This window comes from Numida meleagris, chromosome 13 (genome assembly GCF_002078875.1).
Source record: "Numida meleagris isolate 19003 breed g44 Domestic line chromosome 13, NumMel1.0, whole genome shotgun sequence".
In the NCBI taxonomy this organism is placed as follows: Eukaryota; Metazoa; Chordata; class Aves; order Galliformes; family Numididae; genus Numida; species Numida meleagris.
Genome location: NC_034421.1, coordinates 5,285,129 through 5,308,848, shown reverse-complemented (window position 1 = coordinate 5,308,848; position 23,720 = coordinate 5,285,129). Strand labels below are relative to the sequence as shown.

Sequence of the window (23,720 nt, the reverse complement as noted above, 5' to 3'; positions counted from 1 at the left end):
CCCCGATCCCCAATCAAGGTCACCTTGGCCTCAGCCACCCGCTCCCCCGTGCCATTCCCAGCACGGGGCCGGTGCCCTTATCGCTGCCCAGGTGTGCACAGAGCCCGGGAGCTGCCCGCCCCAGCTCTCCCACGCCACAGAGCTGCTCCGCTCCATCCCCGCTCCCTGCTTCCCCCCCTCCCCTCTTTAAGCAAAACAATCAGCACAAACCCTGCAGCCAAGCCAAGCCTCACCCCGGCGCGGAGCCGGGTGTAAACTCTGGCAGACCTCACCCACCACCGCCCCAACGCGCCCGGCGAGGAAACGAGCATCACCGCCCACAGCGGGGTCACCCCACGGGGACTGAAGCCAGCTGGGAGCCCCCCAGCCCCAGCGCAGGGCAGGAGGAGGGGGAGGAGGAGGAGGAGTGGCGCAGTGCCTGACCCGGGGCGTGCAGGCAGCCCGAAGCTGCGTGTCTCCTCCAGGTGGGAGCAGCCCTCCTTCTGGTAGATCTCCCAGAGGTGCAGCGAGTTGTCGTCCAGCAGGGACAGCAGCCAGCCCTGGGTGGGGAGCGGGAGGGGGGAGACGGTGGGTGAGCTCTGGGGGCCGCCACCAGGGTTCAGCAAAACCCCCCAGCACCCCCACCTACCTGCCCGGCCAAGAAGTGCAGCTGGGTGACAGTGGCCGTCTCCTTGTGCAAACCCGTCAGCTCCACGCCAGGCGCGCCATACCTGGGGGGCCATTAAGGAAAAGCAACAAAAAAACCACAACAAAAAAACAATGCAGCCCCTCCGAGCTCCGCTTGGATGCCACTCAACCAGCAGCCCGCACCGAGCCCAGGTTAACCCCCCCCCATCGCAGCCAAGCCCCCACTGCTCTCACTGCTCCAACCCCACGCCCCCCACACGTCCCCCGATCCCTCACCGAGGGTCACCAAGCAACGGCCTCTGGCTCGCGTTGCTGGGAGCAACCCGCTCTGCCGCGCTCATCCCGCTGCTCCCCCCGCCCGCTTCCTGCCCCCAGCCCACCCCAGCCCCGCACTGAGGGCCCCGAGCGGCCCCGCACGGCAGCGAGCCGGAGGGTTTGCAGCTGGGGCCGAGGAAATGAGGTTGGATGGTGCTGAGCCAGAGGCCCCAGCGCTGGGCTCTGGGGTGGGATGCACCCTGCACACCCTCCAGCCCAGAGCGTGGGCTCTCAATGGGATGGATCTGAGAGATTCCCGATCCCATCTGGCCGCCCCATTGCGCACTCGGCACGGGGCCGGGGAGCCCACCCGCGGGGACGGCCCCAATTAACCACGCTCGCTCGGGCATGGACAATGTCAACAGCGCTGGGAGCTCCTGGGGCCGTCAGCTTTCCCATGGGCTCCCCCAGCGCAGCGGGCACGGGGATGCAGCCAACGCCGGCGCGGCACAGCCACGGCACCGAGTGCTCCACTGCACCGTCACTGTGCGCCCAGCGCTTCCGACCGCCGCCGCGGGTCAGGATGCGGTTGGCACGCGGCCGGGAGGGCACACGAGGGCCGGGCCGGATCCTGGCCTCCGCCACCCCCTTCTTTCTCAGCAGGGTGGGGTTTGGTATGCGCCAGCACGGCCGCACTCACCCAACTGGTCCCGGCTCCTCCATCGGCAACGCGGCTCGGCAGGAAGCGCGGCAGGACCGGCACTGATGCTCAGCGCCCATAACCGCGCAGCACCCCAACCGCAAGGAGCCTCCCGGTTCCCAGCTCACCGACCCCACAGCCCACCCAGCCAGCTGCCTCCACGGTCCCGACCCCGGGCATCGCCTCTTGCGCCCCAGAGCTGCGCATGGGGCCTGGGACAGACGCATCCCTGCAGCGCGGGTTCCGCACACCACCCCGTGCCCCGCACACTGCCCTGGGCACGGGGAACCGGCCCGGCGGCTCTGGCAGGTGGGAGCTGTCTGGCAGCGCCGGTGTGGCCAGGCTGGAGCCGCCGCGGCGCTGGGGACATCCTGGAGGAGCCAGACAGCCGGGTTGGGGCCACGGGGATCAAGGAGCGGAGCAAAAGCACAGCCCCGGGGCAGCTGCCGACCCGTGGGGACGGCACCCAGCCCTGCTCACCTCCCCGTGGCACAACACCAAAGGGCTCCAAACGGAACCCAACGCCCCGTCCCCAAAACGTGCTGCTGGCCAAAAAGCACTGGGGCCATGCAGTGGCCGGCAGCAGGGCAGTATGATGGGGGGACCGAGTGCTGGGACTCCCTGGTGGCCAAGGGAACAAAGATTGCTGGGGGATGGAGATGGTCCCCGAGCATCCTACCCACAGCCGGACCCAGCACCGCATGGGCACAGCCGGGATGGCACCGGCACTAAAATGCCACCTTTGAGCCAGGGACACAGCAAGCTGATGGAGGTGGGGAAGCAGGGACGACCCTCCCCTCCAATAAAAACCAACAACCATATATATAATGCAAAAAAAAAAAAAAAAAAAAAAGGAAGAAAGAAAAAAGAATCCCGCACAGGACACAGCCCCCCCAGCCCCCCCCCCCCATCCTGGGGCGCGGGGCCCCCAGTGCGGCCGCATCCAGCCCTGGCCGCCCGCCAGCAGCACGGCCGAGCCTCCCCGCTTGCAACAAAGCGCGGCCGCAACATCCCGGGCCGGGAGCATCCATCCCATCCCGCCCCGCTCCTGGGTTTTGGTTGGGTTTGTTTTCCAGCCTTTTCCTCCCCAGAACACCGCTCTGAGTGCATGGGTTCGGGACAAGGCGGCCGTTCTGCTCCAGCCCCCAGCGCTCCCCCCCCGGCTCAGCACAGCTGCAGCCCAGCTGGACGGATGGACGGACACCGCCAGGACGTGGCTGGGGGCCGCGTTCCACCCCCCCCAGTGTTTTGTTTTTTGGAAGGGGGGTTAGGAAAGGATACAGCTTGACAGCTCCCGCCTTAGTGCCGATGGCCATCACTCGCAGCCGGGGGTCGTAGGCCAGGGCGCTGGGCTGGCTGGGGAAGCCGTGCTCCACCGTCTGCGGGGACAGAGGGGTCAGAGCAGAGCCCCCCCAAACCCCGAGCCCCCCCCCCCGGTAGGAGCAGCAGCACCCCCAGCACCCAGCAGGGTGGCATCGAGGTGCAGCAGCCCCGGCCCTATGACGCGCTGAGGATGCCGCGGTGGTACCCGGGAGCCGCCTTAAGGGTCTGCATCCCAAAACTGACCAAACCACCCCAAACGACACCAAAGGACCAGGGTGGCCTTCACCTTAGGGAGGCGAAACCCCCGCCCAAAGGCAGCGGGATGCCCCCATCCACAGCAGCACCCCAAGGAGCACACGGGGGTTCCCGGCGGTGCCGTGCAGAACCAGGCAAGCGGGACCAGCCAGGGAGCAGCGCCGGCCCCGCTGAGCCCCCGCGGGCACCTTCCCAAGGAAGTCCGCGACGGCGGCGTGCCCAGGCTCGCTGCTCCGGGAGGGGCTGGGCAGCATTTGGGGACAAGGTGGGGGGGGGAGGATGGGACACCCGCCACCTTTGCACCAGGGAGCGATCCCAGGGGCTGCGACAACAAAGTGCTCCTGGGTGACACCTCCCGATTGCTCTGCGGTGTCACCTGGCAGCAGGGACCACGATGTCCCCTTGCAGGAGGGTTCTGCAATGCTCTCAGTCTGAGGATAAATTTGGGTGCCAGCCCCCACCGCCTGCACAGCACCCCAAAGGCTCTGCGGGATGCACGCTTGGCTCCAGGAGGCTGAAAGCCAGCGGGGGAGGGGACACCATGGGGACACCCTGAGTGCCGTGTTCGGATGGGGGCCAATGGGACCGCCCCAGCAGAACCCCAAAAACACCCTCACTGCAGGACAGCCACCCCCCCCACCGCCACCTGGTGCTCCAGCGGCAGCGGTGCTACTGGGGATGATGGCACTGGGGGCTGCTCGAGGATCCAGGGACGGTGGCACTGGGGATGCCCAGGGACTGGGGATGGCAGCACTGGGGACGGTGGCTGAGGGCCCACTCCCCCCCACAGCCCCTCTCCTCCCGCCAGCAGCGGGGCCGCATCCGGCAGCAGGCTGCTCCGGACAGCCAAGGAGCACTCTGGGCCAAATTACAGCAAATCTGAGGCAGATTTGGAGCTTGCGAGGAAGGAAAAAAAAACAACAAAACCCAAGACCTTAATGGGAGGCAGGTGGGCAGGCAGCGTCCCAGGGCGCTCACGGCTTCCGCCATGCAGCCATCATCCCCCTCCCCCCGGGGTAAACCCCCCCGGGACAGGGGCTGCTGGTGGGACCCCAAACCTGGGGCGGGCTGAGACTGCTATGGGTTTGGGGCACCCCAGATCCGTGGGGAGCAATGTGGGGAGCTGCGTCCCAGGGAGGAGGGCACGGTGACAATGTTTTCCTGCCCTCAGCGTCATCGGGAGTTGGGGATGTCCCAGCACTGCGGGGCGCCGGGCAGAAGGATGCAGGGGTTCCCCAAGTGGGGACGGGGCACAGAGCGGTACCCCGGGGGGTGACACAGGGACGGTGGCACAGCGCTGCTCCAGGTGGGGGCCCCCAGAGCCACGGGGCACATCCCGGGGGTGCAAAGCAGCCCCCAGCCCCGGGGGTGTCACCGCGCTGCAGTGCTACGAGGCGGCCACGGAGGTCCCGCAGCACCACGGGGGTCACACTCGGGGACGCAATGGGTCGCGGGGGGTGGGGGCAAACCCGCGCTGGGAGCGGGGTGGCCGGCACCGGGCTGCTGCCGCCCCGGGGGGGGGGGTCTCGGTTTGAGGGGTGAGCATCGATGTGGGGCCCCTCCACACCCCCCTGTTCCCCACAGCCCCGGGGCCGCCCCCGCTCTCAGGGGGGTCCCGCATCCCGCACAGCTCGGGGTGGGGGGGCGCTCCGGTCCCGCCTCCCGCCGCCGCTCGGGGTCCCGCCCCCCGCCTGGCCCGCACCTTGCTGAAGGCGAAGAGATCGTGGCGGAGCCGCTCGCGGTGCGGCTCGGCGCCCTGCCGCCGGAACCGAAACTTCATCATGGTGGGGCCGGCGGGGCTCGGCTCGGTACCGGGAGGCGGCGGGCGGGGCCGATGATCCCGGGGCGGACGCTCCCGTTGCCGGCGCTGCCGCTCCCGGTCGCGGTGCCGGTCCCGGTGCGGGCACCCGCCCCCCCCCCGCTCCGAGCGCCCAGCGCCACGCCCCGAGCCCCGGGCAGGCACCGCCGCGGCGGGGCGGGGTGTGGCCCTGACGGACGGCGCGTCCCGCCAATCAGCGCCCGCCCGCACGGCGCGGCGCGGCGGCGCCCCGCCTCTCCACGCTGCGCATGCGCCCGCGCGGGGGGTGCTGGGAGTTGTAGTTCCTTCTCCCGCAGCCCTCTATGGCAGCCAATATGTTTCTCCCTTTTTTTTTTCCCCCCTAATTCATTCTTTTGTTTTTTTTTTCCTTCAGGGTTGGGCTGAGGGGCAGCGAGGGCGCCCCTAGGCCGCGGGATTGTGCTGGGTGCCGGGGCTCACCGCACGGAGCGGCCCGGGAGAGGCCTCACCCGCGGGGACACAGGGCCTGGTCCCGGCTGAGTCAGGGCTGGGCCAGCACTCCCCGCTGACTAACACCGGGCCGCCCGCACGCAGCCGGGGCTGCGCTTTGCCCCTGCAAGGCCTCGTGCCTCGGTTTCCCTCTTCAGGTTCCCTCCTCGCCGCGAGGGGCAGGTTGGGCCTTTGGGGTGGGGCCAGGGACAGAGCACAGCCAGCAGCCGGTCCTGGCACCCCCACTGTGAGAGGTTCTTGTGGGGTGAACGGACAGACGGACAGACAGGGAAGAGGGCTGACCCTGCGGGCTGCACGGGGAGGAACACGATGGTACCCACGTGGGGATGCCATGGGATCTTGGCCAGGAATTATGCAACCATTCAGGTTGGAAAAGCCCTCTCCGGTCACCAAGTCCAACCCCGACCCATCCCCGCTGTGACACCAAACCACGTCCCTCAGTGCCACATCTCAACGGTCCTTGAACACCTCCAGCCACAATGACCCCACCACATCCTGGGCAGCTGTGCTGGCACCCGACCGCTCTTTGGGAGCAATTTGTGACTGTGGAGAAGGAGGAAGAAGAAGAGGAGGAAGGCCACCATGCCAGGCACCATCCAGCCCCTCTTGCAGGAAGGTGCAGGGCAGAGCCCCACGAGGGGCCCAGGTGTGGCCAAAGCACAGGGTGCACATCCCTCGGGTTGACCCATCTCCTCAGCCCCACAGCAGGACCAGAGTGTGGTGGGAGGACAGGGACATCTTCACCACCTGCCCCATGGGGACCCAAAGCAGAGAACTGGGCGGGGAGCAGTCACTGCAGCCCTGTCTGGGTTTCTAGGGCAGCACACAGTCCTCCCAGAGCTCCCCTTATTTAGAAGCACTCCCCTCTCCCACAGTGATCCCAGCCCCACCACACAGGCAGGCACAGCGATGCTTTCTGCTTTTATTCAATTAATGCAGCAATCTATACAAGAAAAAAAAAATAATGAAACCATGAAATTCCAAACCCTGACAGTGAAGAACCAAATTCTTCCTAAGAATCAACCAGAATTAAAAGTATCCCCCTGCGTCAGACTGTACATAAAATAATCTCTGCCCCATTTACAGCGTTTCACACAGTACTTCTCGTATCTCAAACTTCAGAACTGTACAACTTTGTTACAAACCACGCTTTTTCCTAGGAAAAGCTTACAGAAAAAAATATTGCCACTTTCTTTTTTATTTTTTTTACTTTTTTTTTTTAATTTTTATTTGTAACCAAAAAAGTTAGAATCTTATAAAACAAAATTAAAGTCAGCCAGAACTTGTAAGTGTGGGCAGGGGGGGCAGGAAGGAGCAGAGATGCGCTTCTCGGCTCAGTATTTCTCCTCCTCGCCAGGAAAAGGAAGGCGATTGGCAAACAAAACACAATTCGCCGCTGGATGGGGGGCCAGACCCCATGGCCATGCTCCGAGCCCCCCTCCCAGGCTGTTCCCAGCCACGAGTTTGGGCTGGGACATCTCTGGAGCCAGCATAAGCGGCTGGTGGTGTCCCAGCCCTGAGTTCAGGGCTAGATGTGGAAACTGGGGCTTCCCTGCTGCCTACATGCTGCAGGGAGGTGGAAGTCACAGCTGGCAGCCTCCACCAGGCTGGGAGCTGCTCGCAGGACTGACAGCCCCTCCCTGGGCCAGCTCACCTCTCATCGCCAGCAAACAGCCCTGGGTTCTCTTCCAGAGGACAAGTGGAGCCTACACAACCAACACAAGAGCCTTAGTTGGATCGGCGAGTCTTCTCCACATGCAGGTAAGGGCAGCAAACCCAAATTCCTCCCTCTGCAGAAAAGCGGGGACAACTCCCATCTACCTCCCCCTTCCTTAGGAAAGACAGTTCTCATGGTCTGGGCTGTGGGTCTGAGTGTTCGTGGGGTCATCACATCGTACATAGCCTTATGCCCAGGCACGGGTGAGCACGTTACACAGACGGCACGCTACAGGTGGATGGAGAGGAGGTGGGACTGCATTGCTGAACTACATGAAGACAAAGAAGCTGACCTGGTCAGGCCTGCACACAAGCCCATCTCCATACCAGACTCACTCCGCTGGTCTGATCAAAGCCTTCACACAGCCACGACAGAGAACAGGTACGGGCACCAGCAGTGTTTTGAGCCACAGTTTTACCAAACAGGTCACAGTAAGGGATCTAGACATCTGGATCCATGTGAAAAATGTGTCTTCTTGTTTCGAATCAAGGTTTTACCCCGATGTTGTTCAGTGCAAAAGAGTTAAAAAAACGTGTATCTACACATATACATCCGTGTGTATATAAAATGTCTGTACAAGTGGGGAAGATGGCCTGCCTGCACGCTGGAGACTCTCACCCAAGAGATCCTCTGGGTCAGACTGGTTGTGTCCCACTCTCGCCCAAGTGTCAAGTCCCAAGCAGTCAGCTTGAAAACTAAAAGCAAAATGGAGTGGAGGGCAGCAGGAGAGCGGCTCCAGCAATGGCCGCCAGCTCAGACCCAAAGCACAGACCTGGGATGGGGAAAAGGAGGGCAGACCTCCCAGAGGTGGCATGCAGGAATACAAAACCCAATGGGACAAGAAGGATGCCTGCACACGTACAGACTGCATGAGGACTGGGATGAGGTGACGGTACCAGGCTAGGAGGTAAGACCTCAGGGTGCTTTGTTCAGCCTTCAGTGGAAATATCTTGTCCCACGGGAGTCACAGTGCTCCTGCTGCTTCAGGGAGAGGCCCCGGGAAGGCAGGTTGCCTTCACTGTGAGTTGAGACACCAGAGTACAGTATCCATATTGCAGAGGTAGGCATAAAACTGGGAGAGGGGGGAGAGCAGGCCGTGCAGAGCAGAGACCTCCAGCAAGGGAGCACAGGTGGCTCTGCCCTGCCACTGCCAGCAGCACAAAGCAGCACAGCCTAATGCCCTTGGAGGGAATAGGGCACATCCAGAGCGAATCCAGAATTAGAAACAGCCACCCCAGGCATCCCTAGGAAACTAGCAGGTTTCCAGCTTGCCAGAGATGTTTGCAGACGCCAGCCATAAGGAGGAGAAGAGATCACTGCTCCCTGCATGCTGTTTTGCTGTTGGGGAATGCCGAGCTTTCCAAAACACGGGGTTTGTAGCCAAGAGATGGCCTGGATTCTCAGCAGCAAGCTAGGAGGGGGAGGAATGCCGCTTCAAATGCTGAGTGTGGACTGATAATGGCCTTTCAGAAGTCCCAGAAGCATGAACTTCCAGAGCTCTGGGCAGACAAGACAGGTAGGTGCCTTCGAAGGCTGGCCATGAGGCTGCTCTCAAAGCTCCGCACTGAGCCAATGAGAGCTCTCACCAGGAAAGCGACCAGATCAAGAGAAGCAGAGACAGGCAGTAGGAGCCTCACCTACAAAACCTCCTGCAGCTCAGTGCCGTGCTGAAGGTGACAGCAATTTCCTTTGCACTAGTGTGACTGCTAGATTCAGCCTCAGCAGTGAGCCCAAGGACAGGCAAGTGGTGGGAGCTGCAGAAGGCAGCAGGGAAGGAAAAGGACAACGAGACCCAGATGTCAGCAAACATGCTTGATCACTAAGGAACAGCCCCTGTTTTTTGACTGGTAGCTCCTCAAGACAGCAGCAAACGGGTTTCAAAATATATTACATCTTTTTTATTGCCAAACGTGCAGATCATGTAGAGTGGGGGACACAACACTAAGAAAAACTACAATTTGAGGAAGGACAAAGCAGTAAAAATTTAAAAATAAGACTACTCCTTACAACGGCCAACACTTGGGTTCAAAGAATCACTTGGAGAAAGTTTCTTAAAAGTAGGGTTCTAAATATGGTGTTGAGCCCCGAACCTGGAAAACACAGACTTCAGGCAGGGCAAACACAAACTGGTGGGAAAAGACGAGGAAGAAGGCAGACTTCTAACGTTACCTCCACGGGGTGGAACGTCCGATGCCTCTCAGCACCTCCTGGGGCTGAGTCCCTGCCCCAGAACATGCACAGAAACAAGAGGGCATCAGACCACTGCTGCAGTGATAGCTGATGAACATCCCTTGGGGCAAGACAGGGCCCCCTCACACCCAGCAGCATCCCAGCTCTTCTCAGGGAGTCCCAAGGCAAGCACTCCTAAGGCTCCAATATGGACCTCAGGTCAGCGCTGGACCAACTTCAGTGAAGCCAGCCATGACTCCATCCTCAGCTAAAATAGATCACTGGTCAGAATAGCACTGAGAAACCAGAGCTTAAGTACATTCTTCTTGGAGAGGGCAGCACAGGGACACAAGGCTGTGAGCCCAAGCTGGCTTGGGAAAAGGGACTAGAAAGGAAATCTACGGCATTTAAAACTGGTACTAAAGTGCAACACAAATGTCCTAAACCCTTTGTAATCAATGCAGCAAAAGGAGTCTGCAAAGCTTCAAACTTCCAGTTACTGCAGGGCACACCCTTAAAACACAACCCAACAACAACTAGGTATAAGCAGACCGAGGAGCCCTTTGGTGAAGCAAGGAATACGAGGCGACCACGGAGAATTGCAGCTCCTGGGGTCTAACAACATCATATTTAGAACATTTGAAAAGAAGAAAGTTAAAGCAAAAAAAAAAAACCAACAAAACAAAATACAATTCTTGAATCTTGCGCAATGAAATAGTTAAACTTTTTGGTGTTTTCAAAGGAATCCCAACAGACAGCCTGGCATAACTTTATCTGCTTCCTATGGTAGAGATGCCCGTTTGACCCATGACTCAGGACACCATGTGCACTGGACATGTTCCATCCTAACATATGTCTCAGCATTCCTCCATTCATAAAAACAAATCACTAGATCCTTCCTGTTTACTCTTCAGCCTGAAAGGAAAAACCAAAACTGAAGCTAGATGGAAAATAGCCAGAGGGAGGAGAAAGTTGTCACAGACTAGAGGCCAATCTCATCAGCTCCACAAGCCTGGAAAGTGCATTCCTCAGTGTCGCCTCATTTTAACTTTCCTGGCTGGGCTGCCATCCTCCTCCTCCTCGTCACAGTCCTCCGTGTACTCGTAAGACCTTCGCCAATAGTTCTCAGAGCTGAAGTTGCTCCGTCTCCTATGTTTTGGTAAGAGGACTGAGCGCCTGTTCTCCTCTTTATCCATTTCTAGAATCCGTGGCCTACGGAGAAAGAGAGAAAGAGGGAGTGAGAACACATCCACAACAGGATTTAAGCGCTCCTCATGCGGATACCATCTGGATTTTTGCATACTTTGAGCACTATGAGTGACTTTTTCCACACTGCTCTCCCAGCGCTAAGCCCTGAGTTCTCAGCAGAGCAGGAGCACATCGCCAAGTTGCACGGCCCCGTGAAAAAGCTGAGAACTTTGCTTTTACAAGTGCGAGTCCTTAGCCTTCACGTGGTGAGCTTTGGTCTTTATCTCTACCAGGGACACTTCCAAACAGCTGGCTGACCCTCCTGAAGTGCAGCCTGTGGTACCAACAAACATTCCTTGGGCAGAGAGGTCTGCCTCCTACAGAAGAGCTCAAAAAGGAGCTCAGCTCCGTGCTAAACTGCTGGGATACTTATGGTGCAGGATTCAACTACAGCTCTGAGCTCCTCTGTCCTCTTGCTTGTCTCTCTAACATTATCACAGTGCACTATTTATGTAAAGCTGCCTCTGTTCTCACCTGCAATCAGTTCAGTTCATAGCAGGGCTGTGCTGTCAGGATTCAAGGCTGCACAGACCACTCAATTTTATCCTAGGTGACAACTGCTGAGTTCCTCTGGCAGACATGCTATCTGTGCTATTTACCTGCACTACGCCGAGTGTCTCTTAGGCCTTTTAGAGTCTTTAGATACCATCCACTGCAGGGGACTCTGCTGAGCTCGCATCCCAGTAAGCTGCATCTCTGCCTTCCCATCAGCTCTCACGGATCTGCAGGCTCTGCCCTGCATGACCGCTCCTTTAATCACACGCTGGCACGCTGCGTGCTCAGAGGTAAGCCTTTATTTGCAGCCTCGCTTCTCTTCGTGATCTATGTGCCCAGTCATCCTGAGTTCTGATGAATGAACACTGCTCATAAACAAACCATCCCCACCCTTCCCCTTCACCAGGACAGGTTGAAACACAGGCTGGGACTTCACAACAGCTGAGCCCCACGACCAAGACAGCCTTTTGGTTTTACACTATGTGCAGAGAATGCCACCTCAATCCTTGGGGAGCTTTGGAATTAGAGAATACCAGAAATATTGCATGACAGCTGGCAGACTGGCTATCAGTACATTCACACAGAGCAAGGTGGTGTTTAAGGGAAGCCTTGCCGCACAGCTCAAGCTGTCTGGAGCTTCAGCAAGGAGCTCTCTTGTAGGTCAGGCTTACACATCCACAGTTTGCTTACACACACACACACAAAAACATATACACACAGCTCTGGAAGCAAAGTAGCTCCATGGAGCTTCCCAAGGAGACCTTCATCCTTCCCAGTTCACAAAACCTCAAAGACTGCTTTCATAATATACTTCAACACACCTGCACAGGTTGCTTGGCAATAGAGGTCAAAAATAATTAGCTGCAGGGAAACTACTGTTCTGAATGACTGCATTATCAAGAGCCAGCCAAATCTATTGCTTCTTCATTATGCCACTCACAGGATAAACAATGTAAGCTGCTTACAGCCAGAGCTTAGTCTCCACAAGCCTAGGAGGAACGTATAAAGAACCTCACTGATAACACAGATCCGTACACCACAAAATGCACCTGGGAGGTGCTTCCCAGCTCCTGGCAAAGAGGTGCAAACCAGGATGCCGTAAGCGTGCTGCGCAACCTCTCTTGCCAGAGACCAGGAACCTCAGATGTTCAATGACCCAGAGATAACATCCCAAACCTCACCCCTAGCACAGATCAGCCTACCTGTGAGCAGCGTCGGGATCCGCTTTGCGATGGGACCGCTTTGGTTTCAGGATCTGGTCCCTGTTGCTTCCTGACAGGCGGTCAGAGGTGTAACCTGGTGGCAACACAGAGCTACTCAGCGATTTTGTTTCCAATCGAGGGGCATCTAGTCTTGTTCTGCAAATATTAAAAAAAAAAAAAAAGATGAGAATTTGCAAGACATTTCTACTGAATTGTTAGCAGGCTGCAATAGGCATTTGTCCTAGATGCACTGAAGCAGAACCCTCAATCCCAGGCACACAGCTCTGGAAGAGGGTCAGGACTGTTACATTTGACTGCAGAACGAGCTGCAGCTTTTCCTCCTACTTGAAGCTTCAGCTTTGAACCTTTAGTGCCTTCTAAAGACAGAGGAAGGCTTAGGGGTCAGCACGGCCATGAGGTGAATGTAGGAGGACAGGAAAGGTGCTGGGCTCAATGCAATCGCAGTGATAGGATATTGAGTGGAGGTGTTCAAGCACCTGTGACATCTTATGAAATCACAGTGACTCTTCAAAAACTTGCAACTCCAGTTAAGCCACCCGGGAGATGCACTGTGAAATCCATCATCACCTACACCAGTAATAACTGCTTCTATCTGGAAACTCCTCACTGTCTCGGAGATCTCATGGGGTCAGGCATTTCTCAGCTTGACTAAGAGGTTTAAGGCAGGAGTCAAAGTGCGAGTCAGAAGAAGATTTAGTAACCAGCAGCCGCAGCACAGCCCCTCCAGCAGCACAGCGGCGCCTGGTTCATGCTGGAATAGGAACACTGGAGAGTCAGCAGAGCTGCCACTGCTGCTGGCCCAGGCACGGCTGCAGCCAGCAGCTTCTATGCATGTATGGAGAGAGGCAAGAGGCCGAGCAACGGCTGCGCAGCACAAATGAAAGCTTGACGGAGCAGCGCCTTAGCATGGTACTGTCACCACCTCCCAGTGCAGCACAGTTACCAGGCTCAATTTGTGAGAACTGCTGGAGTCTATTTCAAAACACAAACTGAAGCCTAAGAATGAGCAAAACACAGTAAAAGGTGGTGCCAGTGCCCCGCAGTGCCAATTTCAAGAGGATCCAAGTCGCTTCCTGGAAAAAAAAGGGCATCCTGATGTTGTTCCTGCAGCCTGTCTGTCTCCACAGGAGCAGGGCTGAATACCAGAGAGGTCCGGGTGAAAGAAAGGGAAGAATCACTACTTGTCCCTCAGTGCTTTAGCTTTTGAAGCGAGATAATTCCAACCTAAACTCCTGTTACAAAGCAAGTTCGACTGCCAAGCTTCCTCTGCGCTGCCAGAGAGAGACTCTCCAGTCAACCAGGACGATGCCAGGATGGCAAAAATGAAGCTGGGCATGCCAGTAATGAGGAACACTTCCACAGGCAGCTGGCCAGGCTGGAGCCTGCACTAGACTGCAAAGCCATCGGCCTGAGCTGTTCTCAGCTCCAGGACTGGACCCAGTGCAGCTAGAACAGTAAAGGCATTGCTGATCCTGCCCTAGACAAGGTAGGTCATTTAATTATCTCTTAAGTATGACAACTATCTGGTTGCAATTTAAAAAAAGTCACAGTACATATATTGCAAAGGCAAGAGGATTCCAGCTATGCTCTGTCTCCACAGAGCAACGCAGATATGTGCTGCAGGAGTAGGTGCAAGCAGGAGCCACGCTAAAAATGAAAGTAAATTATCTACCGAAGTTCAAGTTAAATAAAATAACTCCCCAGTGCAGTGGCCTATGAAGAAGTGCTTAAAATGTGGCCACGTAAGACCTCCAAAACAACTTGCAGGACCCACCTGAATAAGTCTCATTTCTGCGCCTACCTCCCACATGACCTCTCTGAGCATCTCTTGGAATTCAGAGCATCATTCCTTCCCCCTTGCTCAAAGCTTCCCAACTTCGCCAGCTCCCTGCAGCCCTGTGCTCCGACATGCAGGAAGCACTGTAAATACCATCACGCAGCAGCTCTGAAGTGCTGCTGACCTACTTGGTAACCACGCTGCTCTCAAGCATCCTGAAAAACCCAGCCACTTCTCCAGCTCAGTTTTTGCTGGCAGCGTCAGGAGAGCAGTCTCCAGAACCACGTGCCCAGAGCGGAGGCAACAGATCCAGACTCCAGCGTCTGGGGCCCAGCAGCCTCTGCCAACTTATTCACAGCTCCTGCAAGAGGCAAAATTTACACTGCTGTGACACAACCACAGGGTGCCTGATTCTTCTGGAAAGCTCCAGGCTCATTCTCACCACAAAAGACGAGGAAGAGGAGCTTTACGAGGTCACAGGCTGCTCCCCAGCCACGCATGCACGCAGGCTGCTCACGGAAGCGGCTGTTTTCCTGGTTGCATAACTTGCTATTTCAGACTGCACCAGTCGCATGATCTGGGACTGGGGAATGGCAGCAAGAGATGCTCCGGGGATGCAAGCGCAGACAAAGGTCACCACAGCCCTGCTGTGCATGCATGCATGCACCAGGGGCTGGGCAAGGAGACGGCCCCCGTCACAAGGGATACGTGGCAATTAACAAGCTCTATTTGGCAACAATCAGAGCGCACCCTTTGGTGAACAGGCACCATGCATCCACCAGCATTGCTAAGCTTTGTGGAGATGAGACAAAAATAGTGACCAGGGAGTTTCCACTTTTCTAAGAGGAAAATCCTGCTGTGGTTGCATTCAGCCTGCCCGTCCAGCCAGCCCACGGCTGTCTGTGTGTGACTGCGCAGAGACACTTCTGCTCTGATGCTAAGCAATTCAGGCCCCCCTGGTGAAGACAGAAGGGCACACTGCTGCAGAAGGATGGCTGAGCCAACGCAGCCAGCACGGCTCTGCTGGGAGCTAATGGGCTTCGTCTGCTCAGCAGCACTGCCCGGGTCAGCCAGGCAGCTGGACGCCTTGGCTAGCTAGATGCTTGCCCAGTTGCACTTTGAGGGCAGCCAGGCTAGACTGAAATGACACCCTTAGCTTATAGAGGCTGATGAAGGCAAGAAGTAGAGCTGCTTTAAACAGGCACGTTATACACCTGCACTACTTTGGCAGCTTTAGTTTACCTAGCCAGAGCTGTCTTTTCCAAGGAACTGCTCCACAGCCTGGGACAGGCAGCTTTTCTGTCCCAGAGCACCTAAATTCAGGCCTTTCCTGCTACGAGATCTGGAGATGCCTTTCACTGGGGCTCATCAGCACACACTGCTTCTCACTGACTACAGAAACCAACAATTTGAACGTAACAGCCTTTTTGTTGTTAGTTATCTCCTTACCTCCACACCTTACCCCCAGTGTGGCGATAACCAGCAATCAGAGGGTTTGGTTCCAATCCGTCTTTCATCCTACTCTGTCACCTGCCACATTTCATCCTGCCTCCCTAGGTCTGCTCTGGTTTTACCACGCTAATGCCTCAGGGCTGCTGTTTTCTCTGCCTTCATTCCATGGGTCTCTCTATCCAGATGTCCAACTCCACTCTGCTAGCTTTGCGCCTTATCTTCACAATGTCGCCTGACTTGTTTTGGAACCAGCTAGGCTGCCCAGAAGTTCCACAACTCTGAATCTAGACCACCTTCCTGCTAGCCTCGTGCTAGCCTGGGGCACAACTGCAGCCCTGCCATCGTGCCCACGGATTACCCTGGGTTTACATCAAATCAACTGACAAAATGCCATCAGCTGACCAAGACAGAGCATATTCTAAAACAGGGAGCATGAGACGCAACTCACAGAGCTTGGCTTCCCAACACCACCCTCAAAGGTGGAGCTCTGTAAACCAACTGCTAAATTCACTGCATTCGTTTCCCTTCAAAGCCAGCATTCTCCTCCTCCTCCTCCCCAAGAAATGAAAGGCATGCTACCAAGAAAACAGTCTGCTTTATAGAAGATTCCTCATCATAAGCATCAGCTTCAAAGGACTGTCCAGGTAACTCACGCATGTGGGTATCATATGATCAGACACCTGAATATGCAGCCCAAAGCAAGAGTCTGAAACTCCCGCTGCTTGGGGTTGGGCAGCCAATGCAAGCCAGGTGCCTGGACACCAACAGCGCTGGCAAACCTGGGTACGAGAACCAAGAAGTGATTAACTCTGCAGTAACAAGTGCCATCTATTCCCACTGACCGAGTGATGGGTATGGCAAGACACAAATGAGCATCAGAGCGAGATCTAGCAAAGATTTAAGGTCAACTCAGCACGTTAACAAGCAAGGCATCTTTTTAAAGTGTTCCTTGCAAAGCACTGTAAAAATCACACCACTGCACCCAAGGTTGCCCCACTGTCCAGAAGGCTTCAACACTTACTTTCGAAGAATGATGACAGCTCTCCTCTCCTTGATGTCCTGTGGTCGAATACAGTGTGTAATTTCGTCGGCTGCGTATCCACTGACAACAAAAACAGAAAGCCGTGGTGAGAAAGATGACAGGCAGGATGGGAAAGCGGTTGCCAGCCTCAGCAGTGCGCTTTGGCCAGCCATTTCCCAACTTCCCCCACAAATTCCTCCTCCAAACCCCACACCATTCCCCAGGCACACAGGAGCTAGATTTACAGAACGAGCATGGTAAGTCAGGCCTTTTTTTTTTTTTCTTTTAATTGTTGATTTAATTTTTTTTTAGCGTACACCAGAGGAAACCACCACCTGCCGCAACATCATGAAATAAGTCATGTTGAAAATGAGTTTATGGAGTGTAAATTCAGCCAATTCATTTAGGAAAGCTTCATCAAGAGATTAGCGTGCAACGGAATAAAAAAATCACCGCATTCCTCCCAAGCATCTTCTCGCTCGTGTCCTGAGAAAAAGCCATCTATCATCACCACGGTGCACAGCGCACCCGGACACGGCCATGAAACCAGAGGCACTGAGAAGCAGCTGCTGCAGGAGCATCTTTGAGGGGGGCTTTGACACTCACCCGCCTCGCCCAGAGCCGCCTCGTCATCATTACAGGTGCTAACGAGGGGTGGGCTGCCCTCTGCCTGCTGCTGCGCACAGCAGCCTCCTCCAGTCCGGCACAGGGAGGGAGAAGTGAAACGCCTCCTGAAATGGCCGACGAGGACAGGAAGGCCTCGGGGTGAAGGAGCGCTGAACGCCGGCACAACGCGCCCGGGGTGAACCCCACGCAGAAACCACTGCGTCGCTGAGAAATCCCACTGGAGCGGGGCAGTGCTCTGCTCCCAGCCTCGCATGAAGGGTGGAAGCTGTTTCATGTGGGTTTGCAGAGCCCGAGCTCTGCGTGCAGCACTTCCTCTCGCTGCTCCTTCCCGTCGAGAGGCTGTCGCTGCTCCCCACCGCCAGGCTTCACCCGCACAGCCCGGGGGGCACTGGGGGTGCTTGGAGCGGGGAAGGCATCACACACACACACACACACACACACACACACACACACACAGAGGTCCTCTCTGAGCAGGTTCCCTTTATCTGGTTAGGTAACCCACCCACTCATCCAGAAACGTGCACCTCTTGCTCAAGGAGAGATTTGCTGCTTTGAGAAGAGAGCTCAGACCTAAGTCGGATCCATCAGAACAGGGACTGCTGGCCATCCCCTGCCCCCTCCCAGGGGGCTGCGGAGCAACATGGTGTTATTCAGAGGGGCTTCTAATAATGCTCTATTATATTCCAGGAATTGCTGCGTCAAGCTCCAGCAAATCCATTAATATCACCCATGTTAATATTCAGCTCGGCGCATCCTCAGCAAACACCGGGAGGAAGTCTGCTTCGAGACCCGTGCTCTCCATCACGAGACATCAGCTCAGCCTCCCATAGCTCTCCCCATACAGGAACTGGCTTTCAGCTCGCTTCTAAAGCAGCATTAAGCAGAGCCTGTGCTCCCTATGCAGCAGCCCTCGTGCTCCAGGCCCTAAGGGGGACCGTCAGTCAGTCCTAACGCCGAGCTGGTAGAGGGAACTCAACCTGCACCTTGCCAGACACAGGGAAGAGTCTCTGCATGGCACCCCTGCAGAGGGGTTTGCACAAGCACTGAGCAGAGCAACAGCATGAGGTTACTTGGTTGGGTCACAGTTGTCCTGCTGGTGCCAGCAGAACCTTCTCGGCCACTCCTGGCCTCGCCACATGTCCACAACGGCCAAGAGCACGAGGCGAAGGGACACACACTGCAACAAAACCCCACAAGGACACCAAGGGCGTGCCCGGGGATTTCTGCTCTTGCCTGGAGAACAAAACCAAAGCACAGGGGAAGGAACGAAACAGGAAATAAAGTCCTAAATAGCTGCCCACAAGAACGCTTATGAGAACACCTGAGCGTGACGTGTGCAGCCCAGAGCACCTTTCAGGTGCCAACTAACACCCTAACCCCAACTAATCTCTTGGATCTTACATATCCACAGCTCTTCCCCACACCTCTTTTTCAGTCTAGGAGAGTTAACGCGAAGCCACAACATTACTGATTCATATGGAGATACGAGCAGAATTTTTTTGCATAAACATCAGCAGAAAGCAAGCCCTGAAGCTCTGCACAGTCCCTAGAGAGAAATACTTCCAGGGGATGGATACGGCCAGGCCAGAGCGGTCACTGAGCTCAGGCTTCACCTGCAGCTCACAAAAGCTGCTACCACAAAGCACCAATGCGGCACCAACCAGCTGGAGCAGGGCTGGAACAGATCTCTTTGCCTCATGGCCACCGGCACACGCAGGGCTCACTCTGCACAAAGCTGAGGCACCAAGGGCCTTTGCTGAGGGCTCAGACTTTTCAGGAAAGCTACCTAATCCAGGCAGTTGTGCAGAGGTTCCTCCAGACGGGAAGAAAGCAGGTTCATCCCCCAGAGGCTCCAAGCAGCGCTGCCATCAGGCATGCCTCTAGACAACAAGAGAGACAAACACCGCCATGCTCCCAGCGCTGTCACGAGCAGCAGGGAGCAGACCCGCTCTCTGCACACAGCATTGCCACCTTCAGAAGGAAAGCCTGTCTGCTGCACAGGCTGTGGAAACGTTACCATTAGCAATTTACTCCTCCAGCTAACTGCAGCTTCGCGCTTCCAGCCACGGTGCTGAGACGCACCACGCGGAAACCCAACAAAAGCCCTTCAGGTGTTGAGATCTGCTGAGTGCTGCAGGGCACGGCCTGGCTGGGGCTGCCCACCCGGTGCCTCTGCACTCTCAGCCAACTCCCTGCCTTTTCTCCAGTGCCTGCATTTGAGAAAAGCACATGTTCCCCAGACGGACGTGCAAATTCTTCCATCTCTTCTGCACTGCTTCTATTGATTGATGCTTATTGAACTCTTTTGTTGTTTTTTTTTTTTTAAATGGGGAAAAAAAACCCTCATAAACATGGTCCAGTGAGCAACCACCTTTAGCTAGCTGATGGCAGAGGCTGCTGCAGCCTGACTCAGGCTACGCGAGCCCCGCAGCTCTGCACAACACACCGCTGCCATTTCCTCCCGGCCTGGCCAACGTGTGGTGGCAGAGGGACAGACCCTGCACCCACCGCAGGGAGAGCCTGCACAGGGGGCCGGGGGGGTCCTCTCCTGGAAAACACGAGGCAAAATCAGCACTATGAATGCAAACAGAGGGCAAAATACCTCGATGGCAGAGCAAAGGGCTGGGCAGCGGTGGCTCAGCCTTTGTCCTCAGGTGTGCAGCACAGCCATGAGAATCTCTGTTCCACCTCCAGAAGTCTTTGAAGAGGACACTTTTAAGCCCTAACGTGCTGGTAGAGAAAATACTTTATAGCCTGAAGGATGTTCAGTATTTGCAAGCACCACAGCGTCGTTAGACAAACGTTTTGGTTTACTGTAAAGTTTAACTAGCAACGTGCTGCACGCGCAGCGCCACGAGGCATGTTACTGGCCATGCAAAGCCTTACTGGAACGAACCTGAACCTACCCCCAGGGAGAGACAGCATGCGTCGGGTCAGGGGCAGGATATGGGCCTGCAAAACTAGGATGAGGATTTTGCACAGACTGTAGAGAGTAGGACATGCATGAATGCATGACCTGGGGAGAGACAGATGAAGATGTGGGGGCAAAGAGAAACGCAGCAGCTTTCTTTCGATTCCCCAGGATATCCACGTGGTCACAAACGAACGGAGCAGCCCCTGACCCAGCAGTGCTGGAAGCAGACATTACAAGCACGCCGTTTCTATCTGCGCCGTTTCCCTATCTCCAGGGCAACTGCCTTCAGCAACTGTTTACAGGGAGGAGAAAAAGCCAAGTTTGGAGAGTTGGCTTAAACGTGACTGAGAGCTGGGTCCAGAGGTACGCCCCTGAGGTCCTCCTGACACGCTGCACATCTCCCCGCTGCTCTCAGACCTCAGGTCGGGGCAGAGGAGGTTTGCTAGTCCACGAACTCCTATCAGGCCGGGACAGTATCATCACAGAAGAATCACTTTGGCAGAACGTCTCTTAAGTGAGTGCTAAGTATCTGCTAACTGCTGCACTGAAATCGAAACAATCTCCATTTTAAAGTCTGTTATTTGCTGGAAAGCAGAACATCTAACTGCGGCTGAAACTAGCAAAGCCAGCACTGGGCCGCCCAGACACCAACTTTCCTATTCGGGCATTAAAAATACCTTTGCGTGCTCTGTACGATGGCTTCAGCCACCCCAGTGAACGGATTGCAGCACCCAGACCACGAACCCTGCATGTGACACGCACAGGGCCTGGCAGGGAACTCGCTCCCATTCTCGGAATCCCGAGCTGCTCTCTCTTCCCAGCAGTTCTCCTGGAGGAGGAGCGGAGCAAAGGAGGAGAAAACGCGATTCTCCAGTCCTGGAGCAAACACTGCTCCCTCATCCCAGTGAGCGCTGCGGGAATCCCCATCCTCCTCCACACCGAGGGCCACCGGAGGTTCCCCGGTGAAAACAGCACCTTCTCCAGGGGAAGACATGGCAGGGTTCACATCACCAGCAGGAAAACGGAGGTAGAAAGTTCTCCTCGTGTCTCGCACAGGCGCCGGACCAGGGGCTGCCAGTAAAAGAACACTGCGCCATGGCTCCCTCCCAGCGCTGCTTCGTGGAATCGCTGACCTCTGCCCTTCTCCTCCACGCTCCTGCCCCAGCCGCGTGTACCAAAGCCAACGTCCTCAGCCTCGGGAGAGCCCTTCCTGCCGCCGTGTCCTCCCGCTGGCTCTCTCATCCCTCGCTAATCTGCACAAGTTACCTAACGCAGGGGGTACCGCGAGGATTAGTTAATGTTTGCGCTGCTTTTCCCAGATAAAAGCGATGTGAGCTCTCGGCATTTATTATTGATGCACCAGTCAACAGCACGACGCCGTACGGACGCGGGGGGGAAAATTCCTTCCCGAACCCTGCGGCGATCGCTTTACAAGCCAAAGTGCAGGATTGGGTTACCACTGGGGAGCCCTGAAAAACTGGCCTGGACGTTCACCAGCCCCCACCCCCCTCCCCAAAAATGATATCGCTGGTCGCCCAGAGCACTGTTGGCACAGTGTGGGCCATCCCACTGCTGGCAGAGAGCACTCTGACCTTCAGGACAGGAGGGACTTGTGCTCAGCAAGGCAGGAAGCCCCAGCACCAACTTCCAGCTGCCCTCTGTGGTACCAAGGGGCTTCCGGGCTCCGTGGGGCCGTGCACGGCAGCTCACGCTGATGATTCCCTGCTGCCCGGGGCTCCCTGCACCCACGGGCAGACAGCAGGGATTAGGAAGCGGGCGTTCCCCAGTGCCAATCCCAGCTGTACTGCTGGCTCGCTGCATGACCTTGGGCAGGTCATTTCACCTCCACTGCGCTTCCCCTGCTTGCGGGAACACCAGTAAAGTCATTTCTCGTGCCTGCAAGCTGCACGCATTGCTGCCGTGCCGCGTTTACACTGCGCTTCCAAGGCACGGTCCCACAGGGGTCAGTGCTCGGGTCTCTCCCATCAGCGTCCCACAGGTGAGGATCTGTCTGTCCCAGCTGATGGACTGGGATGAGGCCACTTGCACCACCACTCTACTCTTAAGGTCACGTCAGGAAGGCACCGGCCAAGCTAAGAATAGAACCAGGAGCTCTGCCTCAGCCAGCTCGCGGGCACAGGATCCATTTTGTATCTCGATGCGGATCTCCACCGTTTACGGGAAGTGCCGGAAAGCCCAACCCCACAAGTGACCACGTTCAGATCTGAACCCACCCCCACAGAAAGGGAACAGCCCCCACCTCTCCCACATCATCATCATCCACCGTGGCAGCAGGGCGCCCTGACCCTTCCTGCTGCAGCCAGACCCCGCGTGCCTAGAGGTGGAACGAGCCTGAGCTGCCATCGGGGTGCGCGCCCGCCTGTCTCGTAATGAGCATTACACAACCACGTCTCAGCACACGGCTACACCGAGGCCTCGGCAGCGCAGCGAGTTACCTGAGCACCGTGACGCTTCCTCTCTTCACCGGCAGGAACAGCACGGGCTCCGACACCCGGATGGGTTTGAACTGGAACTTACACCCAAAGCAGAGCGCCGAATCGCTGAAGAACGACACGGAGACGATGGGCCGCTCGAAGATATGGATGGGGTCCACGTGGGAGACAATACAGCCCCCGGGCTGATAGTCGTTGATCACGGCACTGTTCACAAAGCCCTCGGGGATCACCCGGTGCTCCACCAGCTTCCTGATCACCAGGTCGTGCACCCACTCGGGGATGGCATCCACCTCCCCACGTGGGTACAGGCGCTCCTGCCCGGGGCCTCTCCTCTGCAGCTGAGACCCGTAGGTGTAACCCTCCCCAAAAAAATACTTGTTCCGCAGCGGGGCTCGATCCACCGTGTGCTCTTTGTAGAGCCCTTTCTCAGCCCTGGACACCACGTCGTCAATGCGAGCTTCGATCTTGGCGCACTCCTCGGCGCTGAAGAGGCGAAGCTGACGAATGCCGCTTTTCACTTTCCGGGCTTCTTCCTCCTCCTTCTGCTCCTCGTAATCGCTGGGCTCCGAACTGGAGTCCTCGTGGTACCGCCGCTTACGCTCATAGGGGGGCTCGGGGGGCTCCCGCGGCCCCTTGGATCCGTCCCGGTAAGGCATCATGGACTTCAGCTTCTCCCGCAGGTCCGTGTAGCCGCTGCCGGCCATAGTGCGCCCGCTGCCCCCCGCTCCTTCAGCGCTCTCCGGGCCGCCCGCCGCTCCGAGCCGCGGGGCTGCTGCTCATGGCCCTGCTGGGGGAGCACCGGGGAGACAACGTGAGGGGAAGCACCGGTAAAGCGGCCTCCCTCCCCCTCCCCGACCCTCCGGCCCCAGCCCCAGGCCCGCGCCAGGCCGGGCCCTGCCCGCGGCCCCGAGTTCACCGCTCCCCCCCGCCCAGAGCCCCGCTCCCGGTGCGTGACCCCCCCCCGTCCCGCCCCTCCCTCGGCCATGCCCTTCCCGGGGCCCAACTCACGGCTCGCCCAGGGGAGCGGCGGCGAAGCAACGGACGAAACGGTGGGAGGGGGGAAATTTAAAAAAGCTTCGGGTTGGCGCGGGGCGGGCGGACAAAGGTACCGCTCCCGGGCTGCTCACGCGGCGGCCCAGCCTGGCACATGCCCAGCGGCGGCGGCCCCGGCTCC

At 57.2% G+C, this 23,720-nt stretch overlaps 2 protein-coding genes across 8 annotated transcripts in view; both read right to left on the bottom strand.

Moving 5' to 3' along the window:
- Window positions 1-5,111, bottom strand: part of LLGL1 (LLGL1, scribble cell polarity complex component) — an 11,875-nt gene extending 6,764 nt beyond the window's left edge. For 2 of the 6 annotated variants that reach the window (XM_021411738.1, XM_021411742.1), the window contains exons 1-4: window positions 4,863-5,111; window positions 2,864-2,961; window positions 629-710; window positions 424-539 (exon numbers count right to left, since the gene is read on the bottom strand). In XM_021411738.1, coding sequence (XP_021267413.1) covers window positions 424-539; window positions 629-710; window positions 2,864-2,961; window positions 4,863-4,943 — 377 coding nt within the window. In that variant the 5' untranslated portion in view covers window positions 4,944-5,111. Of the gene's footprint in view, window positions 1-423; window positions 540-628; window positions 711-1,582; window positions 2,395-2,863; window positions 2,962-4,862 lie in introns of those variants that run through there. The other 4 variants (XM_021411736.1, XM_021411737.1, XM_021411741.1 and 1 more) reach the window with 3 other exon arrangements.
- ALKBH5 (alkB homolog 5, RNA demethylase) lies at window positions 6,356-23,714 on the bottom strand. Of its 2 annotated transcripts, none has more exons than XM_021411580.1 (5): window positions 23,555-23,714; window positions 22,547-23,333; window positions 16,550-16,630; window positions 12,279-12,434; window positions 6,356-10,545 (listed from the first exon to the last, which is right to left on the bottom strand). In XM_021411580.1, exons 2-5 carry the CDS (start codon window positions 23,248-23,250, stop codon window positions 10,362-10,364), a joined length of 1,125 nt encoding a protein of 374 aa, XP_021267255.1. In that variant the 5' UTR covers window positions 23,251-23,333; window positions 23,555-23,714; the 3' UTR covers window positions 6,356-10,361. The 2 variants fall into 2 exon arrangements, with proteins under 2 accessions (XP_021267255.1, XP_021267254.1); XM_021411579.1 differs by having other exon boundaries at window positions 22,547-23,330.

What these genes read in the sequence shown, in the direction of transcription:
- ALKBH5 (XM_021411580.1), bottom strand. Translation starts at nt 23,250, where the DNA reads ATGGCCGGCAGCGGCTACACGGACCTGCGGGAGAAGCTGAAGTCCATG. An exon ending in GCTGTCATCATTCTTCGAAA is followed by an intron (nt 12,435 to 16,549) that starts GTAAGTGTTGAA and finishes TAATATTTGCAG; the next exon opens with AACAAGACTAGATGCCCCTC. An exon ending in GATCCCGACGCTGCTCACAG is followed by an intron (nt 10,546 to 12,278) that starts GTAGGCTGATCT and finishes CTTTCTCCGTAG; the next exon opens with GCCACGGATTCTAGAAATGG.